The sequence below is a fragment of the Hyaena hyaena genome, unplaced genomic scaffold (assembly GCF_003009895.1).
Source record: "Hyaena hyaena isolate Hyena2069 unplaced genomic scaffold, ASM300989v1 scaffold_362, whole genome shotgun sequence".
Taxonomy (NCBI): Eukaryota; Metazoa; Chordata; class Mammalia; order Carnivora; family Hyaenidae; genus Hyaena; species Hyaena hyaena.
In genome coordinates, this window is record NW_024080998.1 from 1,355,866 (window position 1) to 1,378,269 (window position 22,404).

Sequence of the window (22,404 nt, forward strand, 5' to 3'; positions counted from 1 at the left end):
ATGAAATCCACGAATTGGGTTTAGCAACATGGAGCTGTGAGTAATCTTGGTGAGAGTAGTGTCATGTAGAAGAGAGGTAGGGAGAGGGAAGCACGGCCTGGTCCAAGCTAGATGGTAGTGTGTGGAGAAGAGAACACACAATTCTTTGGAAAGGTTGGTCATGGAGGACATGACTAAAAAGAGGGTAGAAGCTGGAAGGAAATGGTGTTGAGGGGCTTTTACTGTTCATGCTGGTAGGAATCTGATCATGTTAAAAGGCTGATAGAAAGCATTTGTTAGTAATAAGGAGGTTGACTATAAGCTGAATTTAGCTAGGATTTAAAAGTCCTCTTAAAATCCTTTACCCTACGTGTCCTTTTATCTTTATTCTTAATCAGTTTAAGCCCATACTACTACTAATCACTCTGCCACTTCTCAGTTTCACTGTGGTTTTTCCCAATGAGATTGCAAATTCCTATAAAGCAGGATTCAGGCTGTTCTCCGCCCTGATTCTGGGTAGCACTTAGTTCCATGTCTTTTATGTAGAGAAACCCCTCAACAGATGCTTTTAACACTCATTTGTTTCCTTATTATTTGAGAAAATAATGTCTCCTGTGTGCCAGGAATTATTCTAGGGGCTTGAGGATACAAAAACAACTAAGCCAGACAGATCACTTTTCCCCAAGGACTCTATACCTAGAGAGACAGTTAACAAGTAATAAACTACAAAATCAAGGTAACTATACATGCAATAGTTACTTAAAGGGATTCTGTGATAGATAACAATCCAAGTGGCTACTTTATATTCTCCCCAAATTCTTGCCCTTGTCGGGGAGAACAGCCACAAGCAATTGGAGAGTTAAATGACTTTAGGTGGGAAGAAAGAGATAGTAATAGACCATTGTTTTCATAGGAAGTGATGACTTTGTTTCCTGTTTTTAAAGTCAGCAAGAATATGACGTTTATCATGGGCTGTGTGTTTTGGGGATTCCGTTGATTGGTTGTTACTTAGCTTTTGAGAAACTAACCACCTCTCCCTATTTTCTCTTTTCCCTTGTAGTAATTTGCCATCTTCCATGTATGAATGGCGGCCAGTGCAGTTCAAGAGACAAATGCCAGTGCCCTCCAAATTTCACAGGGAAGCTTTGCCAGATCCCGGTCCATGGTGCCAGCGTGCCTAAACTCTATCAGCATTCCCAGCAGTCAGGCAAGGCACTGGGAACGCATGTCGTCCATTCTACACATACTTTGCCTCTGACCATGACTAGCCAACAAGGAGTCAAAGGTAAGCTTATTTATTTTCTTTTTGCCCTGCCAAACTCCTATGCAAGCACAATCTGCAGATGGCAGGACTGATACTGAAACAGAAAGAAGTATGAGATCTGTGGCCTGGGAAATGGTGGCAGGGACAGAGTACGGGTCCAGGTGTGTGGCTTCAGTACTTTCTAGGCCATAGAGATTTAGTATCTAGGAAATAAAGTAAAAAGGAGCCCATCCTTTTCTGCTGGCTCTTCGCACTGAGAGCTGTTACATTCACGTTTCTGGGAGGGCCTAGGAAATGGAAAGATGAGCAAGGCCATGCTTAGACTCCTACGGGACTAATGAGCTAGCGGATCACATATTACCTGCTGGTGAACATCAAGTTCATTTTGTAGTTGAAGAGTGCTTGGTTTCAGTTATAAACAATCAGTTAGCCTCACTAGGCTTCAATGTCTTCATCTGTAGAGGAAGGTAAACTAGGTCACTTGGAGCTTAGACATTCTATGACTAACTCATTCTTTCAAACTGGCATCTCTTACACATGAACGATTTTTGAAAAGGGGTCAGAGAAATGTTACTGCCTTTACTCTTTAAAACTTGAATGTTAGTAAGCATCAGAAGATGAAATTTTATTTGGAAGCTGCAGAAAGTAAATACAGATATAAAATATCACGTGTAGGTATTTTGCATAGCTCAGGAAGCCCACAAGTATGTACACACTATGACGTTCAGGATCGGAGAATTATGCCTTATGGATTGTATTTCCTCTTTTGATATAGAAAGGTAAATCTTACAAGTTTGGCAATAGAAATGTTGAGAAATGCAAAAGTAACCAAACTCTTGAGTCTTTACTACTGTCCTTTGATAAAGTGTACCCACCTGTGACCTCAGGCAGCATGAAGTTTGTTTGTTTATTTTGAGAAGGGGAGGGAGAGAGAGAGAGCACAAGCAGGTGAGAGGCAGAGAGAATAAGAGACAGAAGCCCAAACAAGTTCTGCACCATCAGCACCGAGCCTGATGCAGGGCTCAAACCCATGAACAGCGAGATCATGACCTGAGCCGAGATCAAGAGTCAGATGCTTAACCAACTAAGCCACCCAGACGTCCCCCCCAAAATATTCTTGTCTCATGAAAGTGTTACTGTGAAAGGTTTTAATTTCTCTTTATGCTGCCAGTTTTATTCTTTAAAATGCACAAATACAGTTTAATTTGTGTTTTGAATGTACCCTTTTAACCTCCAGAATTGATGGCTGTGCAGGAAAAGTACATACATACTGTGTGTGATAGAAGTATACGTGGGTGTCTATGTTTGCTCTCATGCTGACTCATTAATTATTCATGACTGGGTTTTTCTCCTCATCTCTTTTAGTGAAATTTCCTCCCAACATAGTAAATATCCATGTGAAACACCCTCCTGAGGCTTCAGTTCAGATACATCAGGTTTCAAGAATTGATGGCCCGACAGGCCAGAAGGCAAAAGAAGCTCAGCCGGGTCAATCCCAAATCTCTTACCAAGGGCTTCCTGTCCAGAAGACCCAGACCGTCCACTCCACCTACTCTCACCAGCAAGTCATCCCCCACGTTTATCCTGTGGCTGCCAAGACGCAACTTGGCCGGTGCTTCCAGGAAACCATTGGGTCACAGGTAAGCAGCATTGCCCAGCCCATGTTAGTAATGCCTCATAGGCACAGTCTCATTTTCATAGGATAGCCAAACATGGCAAAATGGTTTTCAATAGGTGGGGTTGACCAACCGACCCAGGGGCTCATTTTTGTACATAAAGTTTTATTGGAACACAGCCACATGCATTCATTTACATATTGTCTGTTCTTTCATGCTGTTGGCAATAGAGTTATGTAGTAGCATTGGGGACATCATGTGATACCCACATCCTGAAATAAGGTCTGTAAGGCTCTTGACAGGAAAAATTTGCTGACTCAGTTTATAATATTAAAATTGTGATCTTCCAGAAATGCTCTGGAGGTCCATGATTTACCTGTTTATATTTTTCTTCACTTAAGGTGATCTATGTATAAAATATGTCAGGCATGAGATAAGGTATATGAGGTGCATTCTGCAAAGATGTTTGAAAACGTTTATGCTTTTTTGCCAAGTTTGCAGGTTGTAGGTGCAGAAGAGTTTTGACCTCGCTGTACAGTGATAACTTCGCATCTTCTCTCTGCTGATAAAAATTCATAACTATCATGGCAATGCAGAAATTGTTTGAAGTGCATTTTAATATTAAATTTGCACATCACTTTAGGCCTATATTTATATCATAATGTGGGAGAAAGGCTGAGTTTTCTTGAACACTCATTGTTGAATGCACATAGCAAAGGCATTATAAATATATTGGTTCCTCTACACCAGCCACATTGTGCTACTTGTTTTGGGATCACAGGATAATATTGTGGCTTTTTCCTGTGGTTCTGCTCTTGTCATTTCATATGGTTTGGATGCCCCATGAGAAGAGTAGGTGAGATAAATGTATTATTATTCTTCTGTTGTTACCTGATTATTAGAAAATTATTGTGTGTGTGAAGTATTTTTAGATAATAGAGTCAGTTGCTATTGCTTTAGAAAACCAGAAAACACTTTTTCTGTCTTAGACAAGTCCATAGTAGCATTGTCATCTTTCTTGCAGGATAGTAAGACAAAATTGGTTTATAGACCCATATAGAAAAGAGAACCCATGTGGATAGAGTTAAAGGTCTTGGCTAGAGCCATGGCCCAAGCCGTTGGTGCTAAGAGACCAGCTTCCTTATCTGTAAGGTAGAGATAAGAATATGGGGGTTTGTCAAGATGAGGCATGGTAATGTGTCTGCTTTGCAAATGCTGTAGAAGTCTGCAAATACTAGCTCAGAAGATACTTGTCTACCCAGACAGTCAAACTTAAAAATAGAGGAGGTGATTGCTTATGTCCTGTTATTTCAGCAAAGCAAGGAAGGCTTGATCCCCTAAATGCAACCTTTGTTATCTACCTACAGATACCTGAAATGCCCACTGAAGGGGACCTTTTTATTTCCCAGTTGAAGACCAGGTTGAAGCAAATGCTTCTTGGAGAAGGAATGCCATCAATTTAAATTTAGCTTAGAAGTAAAGACTGGATTCTTGTGCCGAGGTCAGGCTTTGATAGGAGTAGTGAGCCTAAAGATAAACTTCATACTTCACAATGTTGCCCAGGATGAGTCTTGGAGAGAGAGGATGATTTTGGTGCCATTTATGTTTAGCCATTCCAGCTTAGGTTGGTCATGAGAAAGGAAAAAGCAGGTCCTTTTAAAACTATGTGCCCAGTATCTTTCTCCCTAGTTTCCAAGTTGGAGCACAGAGCCTAAAAAAGCAAGAAAATGAGACATTAACAAACTTACTATTTTTGTATAATAGTAGGCTGATGACTGCTAACTAGAAAGGATAAAAACAATCTATTTACTTTTAAGCCTAAGCTGGACAGTACAGTCAAAGCGACTTGGGTAGTTGATTGAGTGCCCCAAGTAATTCAAACTCAGTGGAATACTTTTGCCTTATCTGGATACTTTTCGGACTTCTGGTATGAATGATCCAGACAGTGACCTCAGTTCTTAATTTATTTTGCATGTGTAGTCACTAGTACCCAGCTTCAAAATAAGACCTGTTTTTAAGAAAACATGCTCAGTGAGTATTTATTTCTCTTATTGTTACTGAGAAGTGTTGCTGGGTGTCTGTGATTGTCCAATTAATTTGTGTAATTAGGATGATTGAGACATTAAAAAAATACATTACTGGCAAACAGTCAATCTTATATAAAATGTGTCCTTCCAAAGGTGTTGGAAAGTATGTGTGGTTTCTTGCTGTGGTTAGTTTGCAAACAAACCTCCAGGAGGTGGTGTAGGTAGATTTTGAATGAATTGCAGAAACGACTGTGTAAGTGCTCACTCAGCACGCATTGCATTGAGCAGCGGGAACATTCTCATTAGCTGCAGATTTGGGCTCTTGAGACATTGAATGCCTTAGAGTTATCAATAACTGTGTTTATGTGTTACCCTGAGAGGTCACATACAAGACAAATTTGCAGAAACTGCCTTTGTTCCTATGGCACATTCTAATATTTAGACAGTAAATGTGGGGTTGAAAGTTGAACATGAACTGTGGTCATGTATTTAAATTCAGGGGATCTTTGTATAGTGGAAAGGCAGGAACTACTTCAGTGGTGGAGGGAAGTGGGTGATTGGTTAGGAAGGCAAGCTCCCACAGAAGTGGGGGAGAAGAATTAAAGGAACGAGAACATTGCAAGAAATGGAGAAGGGAGTGTTAGCAACGACCCAAGAAGTGAAATAGCTTTGGATTCCTGGCATGCATCTGCATAGATCAGAAGCGCCTTACACCAGAGGCATAGTATATAACGACTTGGTATTGAGATAGCACTACCAAGCAGTCAAATTCAGAATGGTTAGAAGTGGTACAAATGACATTATGTTGCCTCCCAATGTGAGACAGTATGTTTACACACCGTCCTTGAAGTATTCTTGCCAAAAATATTTAACCTGAATCTAATCAAGCCTTTACACCTAACCTATCCAGCTCATACACAATGAAGAAACAAACTAAAAACATCACACATCTACCTCATCCACCAGATTCATAATATTGGCTATTATAACCTGGATTCTTCAAAAAAAATCTTCTCATGAGGGAAAAACAAGAAAAACAGAGTGACTTTTCTAGAAAGAGACAAATGAGACCCAATGACAAATGTAACATATGAACCTTAATCAACTCCTGGTTAGAAAAACATGCACACACAGCATCCAGCTCCAAGGGACATTGGGGAAATCTAAATAGGGCTGGATGTTAGATGATATTTTGGAATTACTGTTATTTGGCTATAGTATGACAGTGATGCTGGGGTTATATAAGTCCATGTCCTTTTTCTTGAGAGATGAATGTTATAAGTTTTAGGGATAAAATGCCATGATGTCTATGGTTTATTTTCAAATGCATTTCACACACAAATAAGACAATATTGTAATAGTTGTTGACCCTGAGAGGTAGGTATTCAAGTGATTTCAAGGTAGGTATCTCAGAATATTTGAAAGATACTTGAGGAAAAGAAACAAAAATAATAATTTTTAGACTTAGAATATTCAGATTTTAAGTTGAACTCAAAAGCTGTAACTTTGATACATTTTATGAATTTTTAGAGAGCAATTTTAAAAGTTTCAGCTTAGGAAAGAATGGGGTGGGTGAATGTGGGGATGGTAGACATGAGGAAGCCAAGGAAGAGACATTGGCCTTGGTCCATTTGTGAATTGACCAGGGTCCAACCTAAGAAGTGAAGCTGAAAATAAAGATGAATGCCTGAGCTTTTGTAAAGAATCAAGCATCAGGACTTGATTATGGACTGTTGTGGGGCAGGGTGGGGGGAACAAAGATAGTGATGAGTTGGACCATTCTGAACTTCCTTGCTTCAGAAATCAGATAAATCCTCACAAAGATTGATTAACCGACCCTGGGGGAGGATTGTAGGGTGAAGATGAGTAGCTACATCTTTGTTTTAAGCAGCCCTATCCTTGATTGACATCAAGAATGGTGTATTCTTGAATATCAGTCAGGAAATGTAATGCTGTTTCAGAGATGGAGTGAGAGCAGATGAATGGAGAAGATTCAATGGGCAGCAAAAAGCTCTAGGGGCGCTAAATTCACGATAACACGGGACATTTCTTTGGCTTGTATAATGAAGAGAAAAGAGCAGGAATAATGGGATTGGAAATTTATAACATTACCCACCTGACAGTGTGACAAGATACAATGCGGGGGGGGGGGGAAGAATTGGGGCAGGAATCAGGCCTATTGTGTTACTGTTGGAGAAAGTGATGTTCCATCTTTTGAGTCCTAAAAATTTCTTCTTTAGTTCACATACGGTATTGATTTCCATGTGATTCGAGCTGGGTACAGGCATCACTAAATTCATATTCAAGTATTAAAAGAGTAGAAATTAATAGAACACATGATGTGGCAAAGAGGATGGATTTCTTGAACGTAAATCAAATCTGAAGCCATTAACAAGTCATAGTTTTGGCAGTTAGCTCTGTGTGCTACCTGAAGTAAATAGGGGTATGCTGTGTATATTTGAAAACATTTTGGAAAGGCTGCTCACTGTATAGATGAAGTTAAGAATTACAATTTCCGATGGTTACAATTACCAACTATTTTTAGGAAAATCTCCTATTATTTCACATGCTTGAAATGTGAACACTTTCATGCTAGTTTTCATCTTTAAGGAGAGGCCAGATTTCAGAAAATACCCCCTTAATTCCTTTTTGCATCGTAGGGACATTGAATATGTATACCTTTTCTATGGTACAAGGGTTTCCTTTGTTTTAAATTGGTTCTCTTAATAGTGACCCAAATTTGAAACTTTCTTGGCATTTGAGTGTTTGGTTGTTCTAAGCAGGTTTTATTTGTTGCCCAGTTGCTGGCAACAAACATGCGCAGTGACCTAAGGATGCCAGCTGGTGTGAAAAGACCCTGTCGGAGAAGAGTTTAGAGTCACGAGATGGGGCTTGGGGTCCAATGTACATGCTTGGGTCTGCCATGGCCTGGTTGTGTAGTCACGCGCTCTTTGTGAAATGTGGGAACGTGTCCCTTAATTAGACACAGACGTTACAGGACGAGACAAAAAGTCCAAATGCTTCAAGACCTTCCTTTTGTGCATGCCAAAAGAGCAGAAAATTCCGCATATAAACACCTGAGTTAACGAAGAACAGAAATACTGGAAAACCTGAAGTGGGTCTAAACAGAGAAGATATTTTTAGTACAGTGCTTGAGCACAGATACAGATGATCAAGCAGTACGCAAACCTGCTTTTGTAGTTTGCAACCATAAAATGCCCATAACAGTTAAAACAACAACAACAACAACAACGACCCAACGAAACTATAAGAAACAAACTCTGTGTTTATGTTTAAGTTATCTTAAGATCCATTCTCTAGAAAAAAAAATAATCCTTATGTGGATTACGAAAGAGAGAAGGGAGCAGTACTTGCTGTGAAATCCTGAAATTATTGGAAAAGCCTTTATTTTCTTTCATTCCCGGTCATACAGATCAGAAGAGCAGGGGCATGACTGAGTTAAGGCGACCCGAGAATTATTTAGGGGTCCTCTTAGAGGTTTTAGAAGTTATTCCAACAGTTCTCTTTAGGCAGGAAAAATGGAAACTGGATGGGCCATTGGAGAAAACATTTATATAATTGGAGATAGGTCTCTTTTGGCAGATAAATTTCATAACATTCTCAGGCTCCAAATCTTTGTCTTAACACGCATGCGTGCGCGCGCATGCACACACACACACACACACACACACACACACACACAGTTTTTGAAGGGCCAAACAAATGCACTTAACTTTTGTTTAAAAAAGCTTTTTTAAAGTAAGCATCATGGAGAAATTAACAGGAAAGTGTGATCTCATCAAAGTGGGAACTCTCATTACATGGCTGAAAGTACTTTTAATCTTTCCTTTTTTTTTTTTTTTTTAAGTTTATTTCTTTTGTGAGAGACAGAGACTGTGTCAGTGGAGAGAGGGTCAGAGAGAGAGAGAGAGACCGAGACAGAGGAGACAGAGAGGAGAGAAAATGAGAATCCCAAGCAGGCTCTGGCTCCATGCTGTCAGCGCAGAGCCCAGCCCAGGGCTCACTTGAACTCACCAACCATGAGATCATGACCTGAGCTGACATCAAGACTGAGTGATCTAGGTGCCCCTGAAAGTACTTTTTTTTTTTTTTTATTAAAGTCTCAATTTTCTGTGACAGGACTTTGAAGAAGAATATTTCTTGGTTTCTACCACACAGAAGCCATTGAGAAAGTAGGGAAACAGATGCTCAACCTGTCAATTCCACAAGGCAGAAAAAATACAAATGGATAGATACTGACATGGATTGATACTGGTGTGGTCGTAGAGACAGACTGTAGACTTTGAAAATCTCTTCTCAATGAGGATGAGAGTTCAGTGCTCAGTTAAAAGAGCCGGGAGATTATATTCTATTTAGAAACCTATTCTTTAATTTCCATAAAGTCTCCTCTGCTGTGACCTAAGGGCACTGTGAGGATGAGGCCTGAAACTAGGATGAAAGACCTGGTCTAGGACATTCTAACCTGGGGGTGATGCCAGAATCATTGTGACACTCTTCACATTGGTTATTTCCCTGAGTCCACAAGCTACATAAATTGATGAGACTTCTGAAGAAGGAATAGCTAGGGGCACCTGAGTGGCTCAGTAGGTTGTGTGTCCGACTTCAGCTCAGGTAATAATCTCTTGGTTTGTGAGTTCAAGTCCCATATCAGGCTCTCTGCTGACTGTGCAGAGTCTGCCTCAGATCCTCTGTCCCCCACCCCTCTCTGTTTCTCTCTCTTTCTCTGAGAAAATAAATAAAACAATTAAGAAGGACTAACTATAACACATTTTACCAAAGACGCTTGGCCTCTCACTTACGTACCATCCCTTATGTGGGAAGGAGAACTGGTCGGCAGCGGGTACAGGTGTGTATGTGACCCTCGCCCCTTACCCATTTCCCCAGCCACATGCTTTTGGGGGCATGTCTGTCCCCTGTGAAATTGGCCTCCATCTTCTTGCAGAAGTGCTGCTGGGCAGTGAGTGGGAAAGGCAGGGCCAGGGCTACCAGACATCTGCCTTCTCTGTGAGCAGAGAGCTCCTCTGGGGTGTGCTGATTGCATTTACTGAATTTTGGCCTCCTTCAGGTGGAATAAGTCATTAACACCAGGCGCTTCCTGTGACATCTGGATTTTTCTTTAGTGTCCCACTCAAATACTCCCTTGGCATAATCTAAGAAATATTTAAGTGAGTGTTAGTGAGTCTGGTTGTCTCTAGTGGCTCTAAAATGGCCACCCTTGCCCAACCTTACCTGTGTCAACAGTGGAGGTATCACCAAAGGTGTCACACATAGGTGCCTGGAGTTCTCCATTGTTGGCTGGTCTTGTTCCAGAGGCCTCTGCCAGACTGACTTCGTGCAGGGCCCCTCTTCCTTCAAGTTGAAAAGCTTGTAAAGACCCAAAGGGAGAAGGAGCTGCATGTGAAAGAGAACGTGTCTGCATGTCTCTGGGTTTCTGCCAGTGGCCAGGAGAGCTGCTGGCTTTACTTGGAGTGGGAATGTGGGACCGAGACATTAGGAGAACCAAAATGTATATTCTTAGAACTTAAGTAGGGTACTTGAGAGAATGGATGATGACCTAGACCCATTACCCTTCCTACTGCCTGATACCGGTCTTTACCCAGGTCAATATCTGCTGGGCACCTACGCACATCAGCTTTGACTGTTCCCTCACCCTGACCTCTAGAATAGACAAGTTTATGCTTTCTTGGTCCTCCTCAAGTACCTCTTCTCAGATATTCTTCGTTTTATTGGCAAGGACAATGCCTTCATCATGACTGGAAATACCAGATTTCTGTGTTTTTGGCCTCTATGGCTCACTCAGATAATGCACCTATTAGTAATTAGATTCCCGATTTTGCTGAGGAACAAGCATTGAAATTAATTATGGGGCAGTCTAAGTGGAAGCATGTTATGTCACTTCTGATATTGGCAAAGTGGCATGATTTTGTGGTCCTTCCATTTTAGGATGACAGTTCTGAATACATCAGAAATAGTTTTAAGAACCCAAGGTTTGGAGCGCCTCGGTGGATCAATTGGTTAAGTGCCTGACTTTGGTTCAGGTCATGGTCACACAGTTTATGTGTTCGAGCCCCAGGTCAGGCTCTCTGCTGTCAGCATGGAGCTCACTTTGGATCCTCTGTCCCTCTCTCTGTGCCTCTCCCCAATTTGCACTCTCTCAAAAATAAACAGATAAACTTAAAAAAACAAAAGAGCCCAAGGTTTGAATAGGTGTTTAACTTAGGCTCCATACATGACAAAAATGTTTAAAGACCCAGCTGGTATTCTTGGGTCTGTTGTTTCTCGGCTTTGTCAACATGATCCCTTAGATTTGAGATTTGGTAAAACAAAGCGAAATCATCTGCTTTACTTACACACACACACACACACACACACACACACTCACCCCAAAATAAACCCCAGTCCTCTGGAATCTGATCCATAAATTTACGGAGAAAAAGCAACACTGCCCTGTGCTGAGAGATGACAAAATGACTCCATGGCCCCTCCCTGTCCATTCTCCCACATTGATGACAGTACAGGTTTGTTTTTCTTTCCCATCCTTCCATTTTTTCTTTCTCCTCTCATCTCCTTTTGTGTATCAAAGAACTTACATATCAATATATCAAATTGGATATTCTTTTCAGTGAGGTCCTTTTATGAGACTGTGCATTTATTCTAGTGATGGCTGTTGGGCCAACAGATTGGAAATTTGTTTTGAAGGGATTGTTTCAGAACTAGTTAATGAGCTGCATGAGGAAATGAGTCTGTCTGTGATCTTCTGCAGCTTACTCATTTGCTATATTCTCAATGGATTGAAGGCTTCCAATGGTCAATTCAGGCTCCAGCAAGCAAGGATGTGTACCATTGGATATTTAAAATAGCGTGTCTTCAACCCTGAAGAGGCAGAGGAGTTCTAAATATTTTGAACAAAAACAGCAATGCTTTCAAGATGACACTTTGAAGAGGTCTGGTTTAGAATGTGCAGGCCTTAATGGAGTTGTTAGGAAAATGGTCTGAACATTCTGTGGCTTGGGGGCAGGCATCCTGGTAAGGCACTGTGTTTTTATAAAATTGATAGCTGATTGAGAACACTGGCATTTATGACCTTACTTGACCTTTAAAATGGGGGAAAAGTTGGTGTTTCTCTCTCCCATTTACTTATGTGAAACCCAAGACTCAGAAATGGGGGCTAGTGTTTCTATGAGCTCCGTGCTGGCCACAGATGAGTCCATAAATACATTATTAGGTTCAGCTAGATTGTGCTGTGGTGATAAATTAACGTGACAAAAGCTTGCATTTCGCATGTGCTAGGTGTGTAAGGGGTAAGCAGGGAGCTCTGTAGGGTAGCTCTGCACTAGGCTAATAGGCTTCGACCATGTTAAGGCTGTGCTATCCAGTTTATGTGGCCTCTAATTCTTACGGCAGGGGGAGAGAGGTGCTGCAAGGCGGGTTGCTTTTCCCACAACCCTTGTTCAGATTGAGTCACTTGGCCCCACCTGGACTCCATTGTGGCCCTCCCAAAACACAGGCTGAAATCTTAACCTCCAGTATGCCTATATTTAGAGATAGAGTCAATAAGGAGGTAATTAAGATGAAATGAGTTTGTAAGGGTAGGGCCTTGATATGCTAGGATTTGTGTCCTTCTGAGAAGTGACACCTGAGAGCTCACTCTCTCTGCCCTGTGTGGACACAGCAAGATGGCAGCATCCTGCAAGCCAGGAAGAAAGACCTCACCAGAGCTGACCATGTTGGTACCCTGATCTTGCATTTTAAGCAGAACAGAAGGAAAACAGCTGTTCTTTAAGCCCCCCAGTCTGTGATATTTTATTACAGTAGTCTGAGCTGACCGATGCAATCAGGAAGCTGGCACATGCCAGGAAGCTGGGGCAAGTGGTTCTCTGGTGAGTAGTGAATGTTCCCGCCACAAGTGGCAGAGCGTGGTCAAGACAGACCTGGTTTCCTGCTCCCGGGGAACTAAAGAAACCTATTAATATGATTTGTGGCATTCAGTTTTTCTACACTATTTGCAACCAAACCACAGGTAATTATTAGTTTTGAGTTCTGTGTACTTGGATAAGACACAGAAAAACTGAAAGCTTAACCAGATGAGGCACGTGTTGAAATTTGCACAGTGGAATGAGGCCTGAAATGTTTTTTGTTCCTTGCAGTATCTCTACATAGACCGAAAAAACAAAACAAAACAAAACAAAACAAAAAAAACAACAAACAAAGGAAGGAAGGAAGACACTGAGAAGTGCTGAAGCTTAATATAGAAAATTTCCCTCAATACGGTTGTAGAAATAAGCATTGGGGAAACAAAACCTTTATGTTCATCATTTTGGGAGTGATTTGGTTGCCATGGTAATAACAATCCTGCCTGGATGCCCATCTTGATTTCCTCCTGAGCCTGAGTCGGCCTTTTTAGTCACATCCTTGGTAATGGAACTTTGAATAAATTTCATGTTCTCACCATATAGTGCTAGGATTTATGATGTGATTTGTGTTGTTTTGCTGTAAGAACAGGGTAAAGGGAATTATGATGTCAGAATGTAATCATGACAATACTTATTCTTTTCACAGTGTAAGAATAGCAAGATGCGTATATCACAACTGATGAAATGCTTATTAAATCATTGTAGAGATGGAGAAAATAGCCCAAATTTAATTGTTAGAAAAGATGTCAAGTAGAATCATACATTTCATGCTTAAGAATATTTTTCCCTTTCTTTGTTACTTTTTAAAACCATTTTTGCATTAGTGTAACTTTTAAAATACAGTTTCATAAACTAAAGTAGTTGTCTGGAATTCCTTGAAGCCCGTGGTTTGGCTTCAGCAGGCTTTAAACAAATACACTGTCATAAATCAATGTGGATACATTTCCAGCAGTTAATGCCCTAGTCATAGTAGATATTTTGTAAAATCAATAGCCTGAAATATCAGAGGATTATGGTTGTATCAGATACCCCAAATGCCTAACATTGTTTTAATTACTCTAATAAAAGAAAGCTGGGTGGATTAAAAAAAAAAAAAACTTGCTTATAAAGAATGTTCTGCTCAAGCCAAAGCAAATTTTTTACAAGTTCTTGTAGAAAATCTGGAAGTATTTAAGCGTTTTCCTCTTGTTATGAGACAATGCCTGTTAGCCCGCCAGTGCTCTGTCGTACAATATTCCCCTTTATGACAACAGGCCTTTAAGGACAAGTTGATCAAATATGTTGCATTAATGATAGGCTTAGATATTTGGACCCTCTTTCTTACTGGCACATAGAAATAAACGTATTTAATGTTCTAGTGCATGGATATTGAAGAGCTCTCCTGACATTTTCCAGTTTAGTTTGGAGCCATGGTTGTCCCAGAGGCCACAAGAACACAGTTTTCCTCGGAAGATGGGCAGAAGTCATTTTGCCGGATTGGAGATGTGTTTATATCATAGTGAAAAGATTGATGATAGGAATAAAGAAGAGCTGTGATAGAAGTTTGGATTAATCCAGCCCATTGTATATAGTTGGAACTTTTCCCATAAGGGACCTCATTCTGGTTCTTACGAAAAGAAGTCCAAGATTTCCAAAAAAGGGATTCACATTCCTCAACCAGATTTAAAGTACTGAGGGTATAGCTTCTGTTTGCCAGAAAACCTCAGTTCATCCAGAACATTGGAATAAGGTTTTCTGGGTGTGAGTGGAGGCGAATGTGTCCAATGCACACTTGGGGAAATTTATTGGACCCCCATGCTGTGTAGGTTGATCAATCACAATGTGAACTTATAATGGGTCACAGCTCAAGATAGGGGAAATTTCTATCTCCATGACCATCTTGAATAATTTCTGATACTTTGCCTATTCGATAATCATTTATGATTCATTATGATGACTATAATGTAGAAAATAGCGGTTAAGAGCCATGACTTTTTTCAGGAAGATAGAGCTGCCTTTTTTTGTGAGTACTGGTTAGTAGAAAAGGGGTGAGCTGGGAGGGTAAGGTCAAGAAGAGGAGGCCCGACCTAGTATCAATGATCACACTGATCTAGGTCAGGGTGTGATGCTAGGCCTAGGAAACCTGTGGCATCATGGAATGTACCATATCGGTCTGGCAAGCAGGGGACATTTAAGGAACGCAGCCCTTCATAGGATTTCCCCAACACAGGAAACCATTTACTTATAACTCCCTGGTTTTCCTCTACCCCTGCACTGGAGCCTTTATAAAATCACAGAATTGAGGCACATCAATGAGTATTAGTAATTAGTCTATACTTAAAACTTTATTGATAAGGAAGCTGAAGTATAGAGAAGTGAATTAGCTTGCTTTACACCTTGTGTCTGTGGTTGGTGAGGACTGCAACTGAGGCCTTCTGGTTCCTACTCCATTGTTCTTTCTATTATTCTATCCTGGCTTAGGCCGTCTCTTGTGGACATGGGGTAATCACAAGAAACCGTTGCTATCTGTGTAAGTAGCCTCAGGCTGCCATAAGAAAATAATATAGTCTGCGTAGCTTAAACCATCAAAACCTACTTTCTACAGTTTGGGAGATTGGAAATATGAGATTGAGGTATGTTCCTGGTGGGGCTCTTTCCTGTTTTCAGACACCTACCTTCCTGATGTGTTAACGTGACAGTGAGAGAGAGGGAGAGAGAGAGAGTCTATCAGTCAGTCAGTGGTTTATGCTGTGGTCTTTATTCCCCTCCTTATATGGACATTAATCCCACGTGGGAGCTGCACTCCTATGACTTCATCTAAACCTAATTACTTCCCAAAGGCCCTGCCCCCCTGTGCCATCACGTTTGAGGCCAAGGCTATAGCATAGGGATTTGGGGAATGGGGCACATGTTCTGTCGGTAACACTAGCTTAGCATGAAAGGACAACTGTATTTCCTGAGACCTGTCTTAGTGAGTTTCACATTCTGCAGTGTTTTATGCCTAAACCATAGATGCTTGTGGGCAAGAGGTACAGAGTGGGCTCTGTTATTTTGGCCGCATGGTCCTAGTCTTCTGACCAAAACGTGGTTGGGTGACCAAAAAGATCTGGAAGTCCCCAAAGTGAAATTTGCTGCTTGAACATTGATATTAACTGGTTGAATTATTGTAATTAGGTGACATCATGTTGTGTTTCTTGAGAATGAAAATGAAATCCATATGATTACACTTCTTCCACAACATGAATTTTCTGAGCATTTCTTCACTAGCCTGAGCACTTTTGTGAAAACATGAACATTTTTAGGAAAATCATACTATCTTCTTTTTCTTTTCATATTTCTTAAAATTTTTTTAATGTTTTATTTTGGGGGGGTGGGGGGGAGAGAGAGAGAGAGAGAGAGAGAGAATATGAGTGGGGGAGGGGCAGAGAGAGAGGGAGACACAGAATCCGAAGCAGGCTTGAGGCCCTGAGCTGTGGACACAGACTGCAACATGGAGCTCAAACCCATGGTCCACGAGATCATGACCTGAGCCGAAGTTGGACGCTTAATCTACTGAGCTGCCCAGGTGCCCCTCTTTTCGTATTTCTATATCTAAATTACTTCTATGTATCCTTTCTTGATAAATTGAATCTGGCATGTGGGATACTGAATAATTGTTGGGTTGCTTAGTCCTTTGTTAAATAAACCCAAGTTTCTAGGTGAGGGCCCTGGAGAAAAGGGTCCAGTAATGACTGTGTATGCTGGCTATCGGACTGTCTCATGTATATTGTCTCCATCCTCTTGAGAGCTCTCTGAAAATGGACATTTTTAGTTAAATTTTACAGAGTTTGAGTGTTTTGCCCATAGTAAAATACATGGTAATTGATAAAGTGAGGACCTGTATTGGTCCAACATCAAAAGTTAAGCATGGGTCATCTTTATTATACTCCTTCTCACTTGGCCCACAGGGAAGGTGAGTTTCACATTCAGATAGCCCTAATTCTAATGGACTTGCAGATGCCTGGGTGTTTGCTTTGTGCTAGGACATCTTTTGTTGGGGATAGCATTTGTTGGGAAAGATCTCGTTTTGTGCTTAACTTAAAACCTCCCTTCTGCTCTTTCTTTGAGGAGCACTGTAGCTAATGGACCTTTAATAATTAGCTAATTTGGGTTTTTTTTTTTTGTCCTCTGATAACTGTTCATGTTGATCTTAAATGTAATTTCTCCCCCCCCCCCATAAAAGATATACTCTTTGCTGTTAATTCTCTTTTACTCTTGAAAGGAAGTATCAGATGTAGAAAACTGTACTTTTATAAAAATAATCTTTTCTTCCTCTTTTTCTTCCTCTTTATCAATATTTCTGTGTCTGCCATTACTTCAAAGATGCCAAATATTTCACTGGACACTTCCCAAAACTTTTTGCTTTGGGAAAACAAACTATGCTGTTTCCTTTTCCCTCTCTCCTGATTAATTTTGGTATCTAACTACAAATTAAATCCCAAATTTGGAAAACTCTCCCTGGCTTAGCTCTGCCTCATTCTCTGACTTTCCCCACCCACTCTCTCTGTTCCTTCGTCCTTGGCCTGCCTTCCTCTGCCGTTCCCCTCCCACCCACCTGCCCCTGGGTCTTCTCCCAGTTGGTGGTCAGTCTTGGGCTTAGCTCGAGCTGCTCCATCTCTTTGGAATCTGTCTCTCCACTCCAGCAGTTGAGTCACTGCCTGTTTCAGCTCTTGCCTAAACATAGTCCTGCAGTAAGTAGTCTTGCAAGAGTTGCAGTGAGTCAGCCTTCTCTGTTCTTTCATGTTTTACTTGAGTGCCTCTTAAAAATCTGTATCACTTCAACATTTTAAGTCGTACTACTTTCTTTGGCCCCAGTGCCTTATTCTCTTTGAGAAAAATGTTCTTTATTTAAACTCAGCATTTTATGTATCAGTATATAATGGTACCTGATAACAAAGTAAAATGAGTTCTATACATGTGATAAGGACAGTTTTTAAGATTATCTTGATATTATTGGTTTTAAACGTCTTAAAAATTTTAAGTTTATTTTGAGAGAGAGAGCGCGCATGCACACACACGCACACATGCATGCACATGTGGGTAAGTGGCAGAGAAAGAGGGGAAAGAATCCCAAGCAGGCTCCATACTATCAGCATAGAGCCTGACACAGGGTTCAAACTCATGAACTGCAAGAACATGACCTGAGTCAAAACCAAGAGTCGGATGCTTAACCAACTGAGCTACCCAGGGGCCCCTTAAATGTCTTTAATAGGAAGACTAAATAGTGGCCACGACATGGCAGCCAACTTTGTAGAGTGGCCCTTTTACTAGTGAACGCTTGTCACAAATTTATGCTAAGAGGCTAACAAATGGCCAGCATTTGAACATTTTATGGGTTGTACTCACACGAGACACCAGCTGAGAGGGCAGATGGGGATCCAGCCTATGCTCTGTTAACTGAATGCTGTGTCCTGATGCAGAACACATTTTAAGGGTCACATTTTGCTAATCCCCACACAGGGGCCAAGGGATAGGGAAGCCCTTCTGGGTCATGTATCATTTGATCTCACCGCAGTCCTTTGTAGTTGGCATTACAGTTCCGTTGTCCCATCATTAGCCTAGAGAGGCAGGACAATCTGATGAACATTCTTCTGACGAGAGAGAGGAGGGATTTAGATCCAGGTTTACTGATTACACCCCAGCACTCTCTTTTTTTACTCACTACTGGATCTTACTTCCCTAGAACCTGGCACAACACAGCAAACACTCTTAGGGTGAGGATATTGTAGGTACTAGTAATTGTAATGTATAAAAGTGAAATCTTATGAGACCATACTCCAGTATTTATTACAACTTCTTCAAATCGTTGTTCATCTCTGGAGAATCTCCAGTGGTAAGTTTTTAATTGATAAAAATTATGCGCCTTGGTTGCCAACTGATAAGTTTTGAATTGCTATTCCTGCTTATGTATTTATAGGGAGATCTAAAAACTGCAATCACAGCTAACAGCTTAACTTTGAGTATTAGAACAGTGCCATGGTAGTACCTGAAAACTGAGGTTGAAGTCTGATGTGTTCTAAACTAGGTCAAGATTTATAAAAGTACATGACCCCACAATCTGTTTATTCTTAACAACTAATTTAAAAATTAAAGGTTTTTTGCCCCACTGCTTGCAATAATTCTGTGTTGTAATAGTTAAAACATGAGTATTTGTGGAGTAATCATAACAATTCTTGAATAGCTTTACCTTTTAGGGCATAGTGTTAACACAGGAAGGTAGGAAGGGTCAGTGAATTATTTTCTTGGACTCAGTCTTCTAAGAATCATGGTCTGTGCACTGGTGATTTGGGGCTGGGAGTTGTTTTCCGTCTAGTTTGCATAAGTCTCATAGAAGGAAGCTCAGCCTGGGGTGAGTATCTTGGAGATACTGATGTATAGGGGGGGAAGTGAGACAGAAGAGATGGTTAGGAATACGTCTACCCAGACACGGTCCCGAGGCAGACACAAGAGCAACAGAAGTTCTCCAGGTTGGCTCCAGTGCCTAGTAATTTGTATTTTCTAAATCAAGTCATACGACCTGTCACTGTGTATTGAACACAGAACCCTCAACCTGGCAGAGACCATCGAAGCCATCTGCTTCGTATCCTGGGCATTCCTGACACGTGGTCCTTCAGCATCTGTTCCCAGTGAAGATGTCAGCGTCTTCTGTTGTTGAGGAACCTTTACTGTTGAAAAGGTTTCCTCCTGAATGACATAAGTCCTCTCTTCAATGATTTGTGGCTTTTAGCCCTACTAATACCTTTATCATGCAGCTGGCCTTCTTTAACGTATCTGTACTGTGCCATCACAGTTGGACATAGTCTTGCCTCTTCTTTCTTCCCTGGATGCCTGCAGGACCTGGTTGCCAAAACCTGCTTTGTTCTGCTTGCTGTTCTAGGTGGATCATGCATTTGCTGAATGCTAGCATGGCCATGTGGGGTTCCGTGTGCTCCCACTGTGGGGTCTGAGGTGGTGAGCTTTTTGAGGAGCCGCAGCACAATAATCATTTGGCAGGACAGATTTTTCTTTCTGGCTTCAAATAGCTAAATATTGGTTGTGAATTTTTTTAGCACATTTCTTCTGGATTGCTTACACATAAGATACGCCTTGAAATGAGAGACAGGCTTTCTCTGAAAATGTGGTGAGTGAGTCACATAGGAGAAATTCCATTTCTGTTTTTCACTTGTAAAAAATCACCTCAATCTGGGCACAAAAATGCAGTTCGGCCGAGCCAGTCATGGGTCCTTGGGATGATGTGTCATGAAGAAGCAGAATCTACCACTCTGAGAGAACATTCTGAATGCAGTCCTCACCCTCGTCTATGTGATTCTCTCCAATGGGACCTTCACTGTGGAGGAGAGAAGATCCTCTTCCACCTTCTTTTCCTTAGGTGCTTCCTCTGTCCAAGTAAGACCTCTCTCCCGTTGAGAGCCCTGTCTGTATCCTCAAAGGTCTCTCAGGCCTTGTTTCTGGCTCACATTGAAGCCTCTTCATAATTAACTATCTCAAGGGGCATGTGTGAGACTTTGTGCCTTGCCGTAAGCCTGACTTCATCCCTTGCAGCCTATTATTATCCCGTGCAGACCCAATTTTGAGAGGAACACACGGTTTCATGGTACCACCTACACCGTCATTTATTTAATCGATTTGGATGGTTTGTGCTGCTCTTGGCTGTGGACCTGCAAAAACAAAGCCATGGGATAAAGCAGCCTGAATCCTGTAATGAAAACCTTGTACCTTTTCTGAAGCCTGGTAGAGAGAGAGAGAAAGAGAGAGGATTTATTTTTACCCTACCAAATAAAACATTCTCGGAATCTGAGGTGAAAATTGGATTTTAACTGCTACTAAAATTTTGTGCATATAAAATCAGCAAGTGTTGAAAGTTCTGCCTGATTAAAGAGAAGAGCCTGGAGAGTCTGGTACAAGAATGATCCATATCCGATGTACCTTGGTGTCTCACATAAACCTCTTTGATAAAACTGGTAATGAATATTTCTGGATGTAAGCCTCCTGTGACTGAGCTGAAGGAGAATGGGAACTACCCGAATCCAGCCATGGCTGGCTTCTTTTCTGTCAGGTTCCCCTCTGTTGTGGTGTTCACTCACTCCCACACCCCCAATCTCCCTGCCCTTCCTTCACCCCAGGCCCCATCATTGACTGCTGTTGAGAGAATACAACATCATGTTGAAATCCCTAAGGAAAACCCACAAAAACCTGAGGAGTTGAAAACTCTAATGGGATTGAACCATCATTGCCTGTGCCAGGCCTTCCCTAGTTTGGTTTTATAATTCCAGCAGGTAGTCACTTAGAACCTTGGACAGAATGCTGTCTGCCTGGACCCAGAGCCCTGTTGGGTAAATGGCATCTGCTACCCACTGCTCTTCTGAGGGCTACCAGTTGCCTGGACTTTCTTGTCACCATGTTGTACTCACCAGCCCGGGTGCAACTGCTAACTTTTCTTGGTCTGCAGAGAGCCACTGCTTGGTGGCCTACAGCTAGGTTGTTTCATAGTTTTAGATTGTTTGCACCTTCCTTCCCTCAGAAATGATTAAGCATGGGCACTGGGTGCTGGGATATAAAGGTACATAAGATATATGTGCATTTAATTAAAAAGCATCACAGAGGCAGTGGAGTGGGGTAGGATGTGCTGTGGGGAACAGAGAGAGGAGACACTCACTGAAACTGAGAAGACCGGAGGCTTCATGGTGCCTGTTCTTCAGAGCTGTGGCTCACAGTAAAGTTTGTCCAGGCAAAGGGAAAAGGACAGTGATAAGGTATGCCAAGGAGAGGAAACTGCTCTTGGAAAGATATTTGTTCAGAAAATAGTCTTCAGACTGGGAGTCATTGAAGGGTTTTAATCAGTAGAGTAATGTCATCAGATTCATCTTTGGAAAGATGGCGCTGGAAACCATCTGGAGGACCTTTTAGAGGTTGAGGCTGAGGAAGGCAGAGTGACTTATCAGATGTGGGGTCTGGACTTAGTCTGCACAGTATGGGTGGAGAGTCAGCTGGCCTTACTCGCATGAGTGGCCTCAGAATGGGTACACAGAGCAGGACCTGTTTGCTTAGGCCCTTCCTGACCCCACTGGGTTGGTCTGACCTCAGACTCCTGCCTCTCAGCCTCTTGAGACGTCCTGTATTAACCAGGAGATGAGGTGGGTCTTTATATTTGATGACTGTAAGCCCTGTTCTTCTGTCTACTGGCTTTGCTTAAACCTTGCAGCACCATCCTAGCTTGGCTGACCTCCCTGGGTCAGACCACTTGGCCGTCTGGAGCTTTCATCTCTGCCCAAGCTGATCTGGCACCGCCAGCGGTCATTTCTTGTACCATCCTCTCCTCTCCTGTTCCTGCCAAGGACTTGCTGTTCTAGGAAGCTCCAAAGACTCTTGTGGATGTTTTCTGGGTATACACACATGCCACACCCTTACAGCTCTGCTCCCCGATGATCCACACCAGAGATTCCAACAGACAGTTAAACTAAACCTTAAAAGTTTATGTTGAACTTGCAAGTTGAGGTTCTACTCAAAGGAAAATAAAGGGTGGGGGGAGTGTGGAGGTGGCATCGGAAACGTGCATTTTATAAAGT

The 22,404-nt window shown here is 41.7% G+C and overlaps 1 protein-coding gene across 8 annotated transcripts in view; it reads left to right on the forward strand.

Annotated features, from left to right (window-relative positions):
* Positions 1-22,404, forward strand: part of LTBP1 (latent transforming growth factor beta binding protein 1) — a 399,760-nt gene that overhangs the window by 209,614 nt on the left and 167,742 nt on the right. For all 8 annotated transcript variants that reach the window (XM_039250305.1, XM_039250307.1, XM_039250308.1 and 5 more), the window contains 2 exons: positions 1,040-1,264; positions 2,609-2,883. In XM_039250305.1, coding sequence (XP_039106236.1) covers positions 1,040-1,264; positions 2,609-2,883 — 500 coding nt within the window. The remainder of the gene's footprint in view (positions 1-1,039; positions 1,265-2,608; positions 2,884-22,404) is intronic.